This window comes from Paramisgurnus dabryanus, chromosome 4 (genome assembly GCF_030506205.2).
Source record: "Paramisgurnus dabryanus chromosome 4, PD_genome_1.1, whole genome shotgun sequence".
Lineage (NCBI taxonomy): Eukaryota > Metazoa > Chordata > Actinopteri > Cypriniformes > Cobitidae > Paramisgurnus > Paramisgurnus dabryanus.
In genome coordinates this window covers 37,550,181-37,561,698 of record NC_133340.1, presented here as the reverse complement: position 1 = coordinate 37,561,698, position 11,518 = coordinate 37,550,181, and the positions used below count along the sequence as shown (strand labels likewise).

General features: G+C 35.4%; 1 protein-coding gene across 2 annotated transcripts; it reads right to left on the bottom strand.

Annotated features, from left to right (window-relative positions):
• Positions 1-1,358: 1,358 nt before the first annotated feature.
• On the bottom strand, positions 1,359-4,273 carry LOC135735505 (uncharacterized). 2 transcript variants are annotated; one of them, XM_065253929.1, is made up of 5 exons: positions 4,178-4,273; positions 3,691-4,065; positions 3,352-3,507; positions 3,151-3,206; positions 1,359-3,049 (listed from the first exon to the last, which is right to left on the bottom strand). In XM_065253929.1, the coding sequence occupies exons 1-5, from the start codon at positions 4,206-4,208 to the stop codon at positions 2,894-2,896; spliced, it is 774 nt and encodes a 257-aa protein (XP_065110001.1). In that variant the 5' UTR covers positions 4,209-4,273; the 3' UTR covers positions 1,359-2,893. The 2 variants fall into 2 exon arrangements, with proteins under 2 accessions (XP_065110001.1, XP_065110002.1); XM_065253930.1 differs by having other exon boundaries at positions 1,359-3,031.
• Between the last annotated feature and the right edge of the window lie 7,245 nt (positions 4,274-11,518).

Genomic DNA, 11,518 nt, shown 5'->3' with positions numbered 1-11,518 from the left:
AAGTAGAATCAGATATCAGCTAACTCCCATTTTGTCTGCAAAGTGCTAATGTCTCTTTAAATATGTCCTGAATATTCAGGAAGTACATCCGTATATACTGCTGAAATGAGATTCAGATTACAAACGTCTGCTTGGATTTAACATTGAGCGCTGTCCAATGTGCTGAAATTGTATAGATCCTCTACACAAGAGTTTCCAATAGGGGTCGCCAAACTCTCCTAAATAATATAAGATCATTTTGGGGCTAATTCAGGCTCTTTGCTGGCAGACAAATACAGGATGAACATCGTGTAAATTGCTAGTTTGTAAAACACAACTGATTAAAGTTTATTGAAGCGGTTTGTATTTTATGTCATCTGTTATAATATATTTCATCGACTTTAGTCACAATGCCATTAAATACACTTAACTTCAAGTTCACTTACATTCAGTAAAAATGGGTCACAATGTCATTGTTCCCAGTAAACAGGTTCAAAATAATCAATTTCAAAACAGAACACATAAACTGCATGAATGTCATGAACAGTTGTTTTGGCACCTGATCATTTTTCATTTTCACTCATTTCTAGATGCATGTGAGCTAGTGATGTTACGGCTGATGATCTTTTGGGCAGTGCACTTTTCTATGCTACTTACTGCTGCTAAAATATGTGTAGGGATGTTCACAAGCATTCTCTTTTGTGATAAGAACCATATTGGTCGTATTGGTCGATGCTACTTTATTAATTTTTAAGGTTGTCACACTCCTGACAATTTTTTCCTTGCACCAGCAGGTGGCCCTAGCGTGCATTTAAATCATAGACTGTAAAAAATAGATTTAAACAAAGCCAGAAAATTAAATGTCTCGTTTGTAAGTCACTTTGGATCAAATGTTAGTTTATTTGGTTGATGTTTATTTTGAAATTAATATTGATTTTATTGTAACCCCATTGTACTCAGTACTAAAATGATGTTAATTTGCATGCAATATATGAGTAGGCCTACACAGATCACGAGAGGGCGCACTTCCGCGTATTGACTCCTATCATTTTGCTACCTAGACAATCCTCTATGTTGCCTATGCAACAGGCAAGCACTAAATGTTTCATCTGACTGAATGCAAAAGACACAAAATCCCCACGTCATGGGGCTTTCCTTTGATACTTACTAAAATCTAAAGCATGGGGTCTGTTGACTCAACTTTATTTCTCTGTGATGTTCACACAACAAAATACACATAAACTCTAAACTACAAACTGAATAACAATTATACAATTTTCATACAATTTATCAAGCATTTGACTGTTTAAATAACTTTGTATAGACCTATTGTAAAGATTTGATAAAAGCAAACTTATAGTGACCCCACCCCATATTCATATTGACTGCTTTGACCACTTAAAGGAGATATGTTTCAGACATGATTAAGAAATATTTCGTGCATTTATAACTGACTATCCAGTGCAAAAAAAAAATGTAGATGCAATAGGTAGAAGAAGTATATTCAGTTCGACTCAGTTTGAGTCTATTTGCTGATATTTCTTAACCATCAGAGAGTGTACAGGAAAACTGCAAACACAACATGCATACAAACTGATTCCACCACACACTGACCACATAAGCAAGCACACACAATGTCACATCTATTTCTGTCTTATATGTGCTGAACTTCAGTGGAAACAATTGTGGTTACGACTGTTTATATGACTGAATGAAAGACCCTTGCCCAAAAAACACAGCTTGTGAAATTAAATAAAATATCTTAAAGATCTATGTGGCGTTTCAAAAAAATATACCTGTACTAAAAATGAAAGTATGTTTTTTTTCTACAATTAAGTAAAATTATTCTGAGGACACTGTAATTGCCATAAAGGCAGGTTTATATTTTGCAGGCTTGATCTTTCAATAAGCTGAGAAATTATTTTAAAAATAAAAAGAGTCAGATAAATGTTTCTTACTTTATATCTAAAAGAAATATACATTACTAAACCAGTGTTAATGCACACAGGAAACCCACTATAACATCCTGTTATTCAGCTCATCCTTATTCGCTTCAACAAAGGTCAGTGACGCATACAACACAACAAACAAAAAAAGAGAAAAAAATAACTTTTAATTTTGGAAACACATATTCACCAACAGAGAGTGAAAGGGTCAGATGCCACAGCCCACTATATCAACACAGTCAATGAATGCTTTAGGCTTAAAGGGGCCATGTCAAAAGACTTTTTAACATGTCAAATAAATCTTTGGTGTCCCCCACATATGTGAAGTTTTAGCTCAAAATACCAAAATAATAATTTATTATAGCATGTTAAAATTGCCACTTTGTAGGTGTGTGCAAAAATGTTTCGTTTTGGGTGTGTCCTTTAAAATGCAAATGAGCGGATGAAGTGCAAACACTGATCGCAATGATGGTGGTTTGCTGCAATTGAAACTCAATTGTGCTGTGAATTATTTTCTCTCTCTCTCTTTATCTCTGCACCAAATGGCAGTGCTGTGGTTGGATAGTGCAGATTAAGGGGTGGTATTATTATAATAAGAGCTCCTTATGACATCATAAGGAGAGCCAAATTTCAACGACCTATTTTTTCATATGCTTCTAGAGAATGATTTACCAAGTTACTGGGTTGTTCTTTTTCAGATTTTATAGGTTGATAGAAGCACTGGAGACCCAATCATAACATGAAAAAAGTCAGATTTTCATGCCATGGCCCCTTTAAGAGACACAAATGCAATATATTGGAGGATGATGAAGTCAGCACTGACGATTAAATGTGATTTATAAGTTGTACATCCTTTAAACAGCACAAATTTTTTAAACTGTACCTTACATTTATTGTTACAGTCTAAACTTTTCAAATAACGGCACCTGGATCTTTTCTAACCATCAGAAAGGTCATCAGAATCCTCATCAGAAGTTCTGTACCGTGTCTGTTCTAAGTGGAGCATAAAAACTGAAGTCAGAAGTCTGCTGTTGTTTCTTCTTGAGTTGTTTCTGTCTTCTGGTTTTCACATCCAAGGAAGCATAAGACACTTCTTCATCATCACCCTGAAATGCAGATTTTTCCTACTCTGAATTAATTATTAAGGTATTTTAGTTAGACTAGAAGTTAAATTGCTAATTTTGTTCAAATAAATATTTGTTAAAAAAAATTGTGTGGTTCATACCTCAAAGCTATTTCTACTAGGCATGTTTATCTTTTCTTTAGGATCTGTTACAGCATCTGAAATGAGTTGTTAAAATGAGACCACCACTTACAGTAAATACATTCATTTATGCAATTAAATTGCATGACTAGCCAATTAGGTGTGCAGATCCATATTCTGCTTATTAATAGATATTTAATGAATGATTGGATTCACAATTACCTGTAGTTTTCTTCTGACAGAGGCAGTACACACAGATGAAGCAGAGGAGAAAACACACAACAGAAACACTGACCAGCAGTGTCCAGCAGAGGAAACAGTCTGATACAGGAGGAGGAGGAGAGACGGTGCTGCTGGACATCTCACTACGGCCAGACACTGGATTTACATAGATGTAAATGTCATTTTAATCTTCCTCATTAAATGTTTAGACAATTAATTTTTAAATGATGTGAGTGTCAGTGCCACTTTTCTGTATGTTTGTTTCTCATGTAGAATTATGGCTAAAGTAAACATCCTCCAATATTATCAACATGAACAAAAGCAGAAAAGTTTTCTTACCCAAGACAGTCAGATGAGTGCTCCTGTTTCCATACTGGTACTCAAACCTTGAGCTTTGGATGCCACCTATTTTCTTTTCTGCTTTTGCACAGTAATAGATTCCTTCATCAAATACGCTGATGTTTTTAATATGTAGATCATAAGAGTTACTGGAGCTGTTGTGCTCAAAGTTAAAACGTGGAAAGGTCCCCTTGAAAAAGTGTTCGGCATTTATCAAAAGCGATGGCTGATTTTCATGCGAGCAGTTTCTAAACCAAACAATGAAGTAACTAAGTGGTATGGAAGAATCACAGAAAAGAGTGACATTGTCTCTTGGTTTAACGTTCATCTTCACTACTGTCCCAGAAATTCTCTGATGTGCAAAGAACCAAACAACTGTGGAAACAGAAACAGATTTTAAAACTTAAATTGAAGATTTCATTAAAATATGCATCTTTCTCAGTTTACAATTACTCTTAATTCAACAACATAAAAAAACTGGACTTACACGCAAGTGTGATGATGGTATTTTGCTCCATCTCTATGAGAAATTGAAAGTGACTAGGGGTCTTCAAAGTAAATGTCAGATGTGATGTGATGTGATTGGTTCGTTCTGGTGGGAGGTATTTCTTCTAAAAGGATTTGATTTTCTCTAAGATGGGAATTTGTGTCTCATTCAGATCAGATGTTTTCCTGTCCTACTGTAAACTTTTCTTTTTTTCAAAAACTATGCAACTTCACCATTCATCAACCAATAAATAGCTTCACAGACATTGATATGATTATTACACATCTGATATTATTATTCATTTGGTTGGCTTCTAAGCATTTTTTAAGTGATCATCCTCACGGTATTTAAAAAGAAACTTTTGTGTTTTCATTGTATCACTGATAATAACAGGTAAGGTGATTTCAAGAGTGGCAAGAGAAAATTGTAAAAAATAAAGCCCCATGCAGTAAAGTCACCTTGAGAATAACCACAACCCTTCGCATTTCCCACTGCATAAAGCCTACAATATATACAACACTGTGTATTTAATTTCAGGGAACAAACAGTATGATAAAATAGATACTCTGAATGCATTGTTGCTATAAGAAAAGCATCTGCCAAATGCATGTCTCAACATTTTTATATCAATTTAGCTTAGTTTGACAACAACATAATGGCTTAATGCTCATTCAGAAAAAAATATTAACATTATGTTACACTTAAAGAACTGATGTGTTATGGCATCTGGACCGGAAAGCTGTTTATTTAAAACCAAAAAAAATTTGAGATGTACTGAAGGACAGAAATTAAAATCAATCATTTTAATATCAGCAGTCATGTTTGTTTACAGCATCTGCTCCTTTGAATTTATTTAAATATATATATATATACATTTTAATTTACAAAATCATAGAAACCATGCGTGTAGCTTACAAAGTAAAAAAAAAATGCATGCACAACCGTATACAAGAGGACAGTCATAAAAACCACTGGAAACATTTGTGGTTTGAACAAAACAACTAGAATGCCAGAGGCTCTTTAGCAGCATAACAATTCACACATATATGAAAACCACTATACAGTACTACATCCTGTGGCCTTAACAACACTGCTGTATTTTAAAAACCTGTTTACACATTTTTTTTACACAATTATGCAATAGCTAACAATAACCTTTTATTATGAACATTAAGGTAAGGACATAAATGTAAACTAAATTTACAGGCAGTAATGTAAGTATTTCAGTTGAGCCCCTCCTTGAAAGGCAGTTTGCCTTGTCCTCTACTGCAGATATCAAATGTTACTGATTAATGTGCTCATCTCCATAAATAAAGAAATAAACATCTGTATGTACATTGTTCTACTTTATTTACTCACATTTAGTCTTTAAATAAACATAATTACAATGTTTATTTGCCATGCTTCTAGAAATAACATTAAAGGAATACAGAGTTGTTTTAAATTAATTACTGCAATGTCTTTTATTATTAAATCAATGTCAGAAGGTTTGATCATAGACAATACATTATACACTTATCTTCAGGACCTAGTGAGAATGACTTGCTGGATGGCAGCCCCATCCTGTGTTAAAACATCATTCAGATGAAAAAAAAAACACATGGAAAAATGTACATCATTACATGAACATGAATTCTAAACGTGCCCATAAAAACTAAGAGGATATTCACCATTGTTCTCCATCTTAATTATAAACACTCTTTTTGGCCTTCCTATGGCGGACAATGATTAAAATGAGCTGGTTTAAGCTGGTCCTCCCTACTAAAAAATCCAGCTAAGACCAGCATAAGCTTGTAGCTGGTTTTAGGTGCTTTAAGGTGGTGGTAGCTGGTTTAAGCTTATCCTCCCCGTCTGACAAAGCTGGTCAAGCTGGTCAGCCAGCTACACCAGCTTAAAAAGTGACCAAAATACAGCTAGACCAGCTTAAAAAGTGACCAAGCTAGATCATCTTGCTACACCAGCAAAACCAGCTAAAACCAAGCTGGGAAACCAGCTTCTCAGCTTATGCATATCAAGACCAGCTTGCTTAACTAGCTAAAACCACAGTATAGGCGGGGCAGTTTTCACTTTGTCGGTACAAGCAGATAAATCTGAGACAGCCTGTAAGTATGTTTGAGTATAATGGACGTTTAATAGGATCATAAAAATAAAACATCATTGATATTTTACACACGAGGTAACTCTAAACATGCTACATGTTCTTTAAAAATGTTGCACTTTATGCTCCCAATACGCCCATTCGTGACGTCACTGTTTAAGACACGCCTCTCCGTTGAACTCACGCTTCCAGCCCCGCCCACTAGATCCAGAGAGGGGAAGCTGGAGCTCCAGCAGCAAACTACCTCTCACGCTATTTGCATAAAAGCAATCCCTGTATGAGAAGCACAGAGTCTGCCAAGTTTTACAATGTCTGCGCCAAAGAAGCGTTATAGTTGTTAGGGTGTACTATAAAACACAAACGTCTCCATAAAGTCCCGCCATCTGAGTCAATGAGAACAGCGTGGTTAAATTTCCTTTTTGATGGAGATATTCCGACGAGGACCAATAAAATATTTCGCGTTTGCGCCAAGCATTTTACATCGGAATGCTATTTTAATGAGGGTCAGTTGGATTAACATCGAGGTTGCTGCTCAAACAGGGAGCAATACCAACACTTCGCGATGAACCCTTGTATCCAAAAAAGTAAGTTATGTATCACTTCATATGTGATAAATCTTTCGAAATTGCCTTTCTGAATGTGTTGTGGCACGATGTACGGCTAATGTTGCTAAAGCTGCCCTCACATTCTATAGGAATTATCATAGTTTCCCCAGTTAAAATTGTACATAGGCTTGTTCAACTTCATGTGGTATCGCAAGAACCGATCGGCGAATGACATAAAAATATCGCGTGAGCTGTTGGAGAAATAGGGCGGAGTCTTCTGTCGAATCGCTCTCGCGGTAATGTGATGTAATTCGCATGTCGATTTCTTGCGGCGCCATGTGAAGTCGAACAAGCGTTCTTTGAGGCTCTTTGAGATTTTTACAATACATTTTTTTTAGAGAGGGCTTGGATGATAGCTATTTCATTATTGGCCAGACGTGCGTTTCCCCAGTTCATAAATTTGTATTTTATATCGGTAGAAACTGTTGAAGTAGCTTTGATAGCTTTTTGTTTCCCTTAGGAAAACAAGTAATGCTAAAGTTGCCACAGCTTTTAGTTTTACAATTGTTACAGCACAGCCAAACTTGTGTTATTTTGTTAAGGCAGATAAAGCAAAAACAACATATAACTGTTAATGACTAACTTCTAGAGCAGGGGTCCCAAAACTTTTACTTAATAAAAAGTAATTAAAACACCCCAAATGCCTTACCTTAAAACCAAAATATTTCACAAACGTAGCATTTTTATCTTGTGTTTGCGCACTAAAATGTAAGTTTTAAGTCTAAACAACATTTTTAGTGCAAAACATTTTGGGCTTCTGGGAAGTTAACTACACAGCAAAATCCCCAGTGTTAAATTAACACTGCTCGGTGTTTATATAATCCACACCAAGATTGGTGTTAAAAAAACACTAAATCAGTGTTAAAGTTAATAAGATAATGAAGTGATTGAGTCATTAATAGTGAACACCTGCTGGTCATTCCGTATCAAATCAACTCAATTTTGGAATGGTTCATGTCTTAAAATTTTTATTTTGTTGACTCTTTTTCTGGAGAAAGTAATCCTAAAATGAGGAAGAAAGCCAAATTATTAAATGCAATAGATGAAATCACCATTGGTAAATGAACACTATCATCATCTCTGTTTGAAAACTAAAATTACAACTTGCTTGCAGAGTTACATGGATGATAGGTTTAACTTCTAAAGAACTGCTGTAAATCTGGTTAATAAAGTAAGTCACCATTGCTCCGATTAGTGTTTCCTTTAGTTGGGTACTTGGGTCTTGAAGTTTAGTGTTAGTTTTCTTCTGCTAATTGTGGCAGTGTGTTTATAAAACACATCTGTTAAAGCAGAGGAAGATGAGAGAAATGAAGTCTATAACTGTTATTATGTTAATTATTATGAAAGTATAAGTCTTGGGATTCAATGATATCATAAAAAAGTAATCACTGAATATAAGTGTTTAATTTATGTTCTGCCAATCCTGTGAGGCTCCAATGAAATCCAACAGTGCTGTAAAAGTCCACATACCCTGAAGAGTTAAATATTGTTTACCCAAATCTAATCTGTGGTGTAAGTCAGACACACTGAGACATCAACAATCAGCCTATAAAACACAATCATGGTGACAATCAACAACAAAGCCGCAATGCATGCTGGGTACCAGGATTGTAGAAAACTCATTCATAAATCCCATCATGCATTGCAACATGACAAAAATATAGCAACTTTCTTACCATTAAATGTCACCATTGTTGAGATTTGTATCAGAAATCATGAAGTCTCTCTTAAGCAAAAAACAACAACAACAAAAAAAAAACACTAAATATTCAATGTCATTTGCATAGAGCTTTTTATATGCCTGTTTCTTCGTAATTAATTTGTGACCAAATGTTTCAATGATTTGTAGAGTAGAATATAATAAAAATAAACAATCTGAGAAGGTCTGGAAGGTTTTCCTCTACATGAAGCAATGAACAAGTGGTCTTACTAAAACAGTGTTGCTATTGCTAAAAGAGCAGAGCTAGATCAATGAAGGTCAAGGGACAAATCCCTAACTAAAGGAAACACTAATCACAGTAATGGTGACTTCAAATGAACTCATAACAAACACAAACTTAAGATTTAATGTGATACATTTTGTGATAAATGTCTATTTGACTTGTGAGACATCAAGTCAGAAAGAAGATTTGTCTACTAAATCACACGTGTGGATGCTGGAATAGACGAGCACTTGTATTTTGTTCTGACAGCTGTTTAGAAGTTAAACTTATCCATTTAGAAAATAACTCTGCAAGTTATCATTTTATTCAAACAGAGATGCTGATAGAGAGGCAAACGTGAAAGATTGCAGCTTTTGGAGGCATACACCCAACAGTATTCATCTATTACATTTAATAATTTGTCTTTCTTTATTATTTTAGTATTTTCTCCAGAAAACGAGTCATCAAAATAAAAATTTAGAGACAGGAAAATGTGCAAAATGTAATTGATTTGAATGACCAGCAGGTGTTCACCATTAATGTCTTAATCATCACTTCATTATCTCATTAACTTTAACACTGATTCAGAGTTATATTTTTAACACCAATCTTTTTTAACACCGATCTTGGTGTGGATTATATAAACACCAAATAGTGTTGATTTAACACTGGTAGAGTTAATTTAACACTGGGGATTTTCCTGTGTACGTACTTTCATTGTACTTACGAGCATTTTCGTGAAACCCCTGGTGTGTATCTGAGCCTGCACACAAATCAAAAAGCGCTGGCTCCTCTTCACAAAATTAGTCTTTTGTCATTGTCCTGCTGTAATAAAATGCCACTGGCTTATCATAAAATATCATATTTCAAAGCAGTCCATCAATTTAATGTGGTGCCAGCAGGAGTTTAACATCTGTTAGGAATGAGGCCACGTTCTCCCTCTATATCTTGCTGTCTCTTGTCCTGTCTCTTTCTTGATCCCTTTCTTTGTCCAGTCCCTTCTTTTTCCTTTTGATAGGAGCAGGACTCATTATGCTTTTATTAGGACAGACTTGCCAGAGGTACGTGTGTGTGTGTGTGTGTGTTGGTGTGCCTGCCTTTGCAAAGACATCACTAAGCCAAAATGTCATTTTACAGTGGGATGTGACTGCCGACAGTTTTTCCTGCTGTAGTTCTTTTCGCCATTTTCGTATACTCCACTTGTTCTACACTGCCAAACAATATGGTGACAAGATGCCCATTTGACCCACAGTGAGCCCATGCAAAATATGCATGCGCGTGAGACAGAGAGGGTCGAGAGACAAACATGTCCATCACGTACGGTCATGAAAGCTGGATGGATTTGAAACTAGAATCGCTATTGTTTGCCATTCGACCAGGGCAGGTGGAAGTGTCTTCAGTGATGTCAACATGAACTTATCACAGTGACACACATAGCACAACAGTGATAAATCATGACTCACCCTATGGGGTCTGACAAGCAACGTTTCGATTACCAGTCTCATTAACTTGTGCTCTGGTTTTTCCTTTGCACACAAATAATATTATAAATATAAATTGTAGGGCACAGAGGCAAAGATATTTTATATAAGAAGACTGGAAGCTTTTACCACGTATACACAATTTTATGAACAATTTGGTACCAGTTAAAGTCTGGGGTATAAAACAGTAAACTGTACCTTTAAAGGTAGACATTAGACTCTTGGGTACAGTAATGTATCTAAACTGCATTGCATGTTTTATTTTGTGCAAATTAACCTTTAACATTTCGTGGTTCGCTTAATTTTTCAGAGCATTTTAACCACATGCTTTCAAAAAGTGGTGGGGACAAAATCAGCCATTTCAAAAAGTGGTGGGGACATGTGCCCAGCGTCCCCAGTGTAAATGACACCTATGCTTCACCTATAGCCTGGTAAGTAATTAAATGTTTTGCTGTAAACAAATGCAAATATTGCATATATTTTTTAAATGTTTTTTTTTAATGCTACCTCGTGGATTTATTGTATATGATGACTTTGTACCTGCGGATATGATTAGATGAGAACCGTTTTTAAGTAATGCTTTTCTCATGTTTGTTACAACTAAAGTATTTTTAGAGAACAAAACTTTTCTTGGATATTTGTAATTAGTTTTTTTTTTTAAGATAACACAGATCATTTTGACTATCCATTCATTTACAGCAATTAAAAGTCTGCTATTTCTACTTCCATGACTGAAAGAAAACGACTTTTAAAGGTTTTAATACAAAAAAAATCAGTTTCAATACAAATGAAAACAGTTTTTTTTATATCAATATTAACCTGTTGGTCCCCCTATTAGTTTTTCAGTTCACAAATTCCGCCATCTAAATAGGAAATCGGCATGGCGTCAACGCAACTGGCTTTTAAAGGGGATGAGAGCTGAGACTCTCATTGGTTTATTGCACATTACGCCCAAAGCCCACCCATTACTCATTACGAGAATATGAACAACCCTTTTAGGCCGCGCGCTTGGCACACAAACCATTTTTTCCTTCGTTAAATTAGCAAAAGTGGAATCGGATACGCCCGTTTAGGCCGTGCACTTTAGACAATATTCTTTGTTCATATTGTTCTGTCGTGAGTCCAGCAGGTGAAAGTAGTGGAAACACAAAATGGAATTTAAATTATATGGACTCGGGACAGTTGACAGTTCCTAAGCCTAGTCCCGGACTAACTCAAATGTTAGTGTTTTCTTG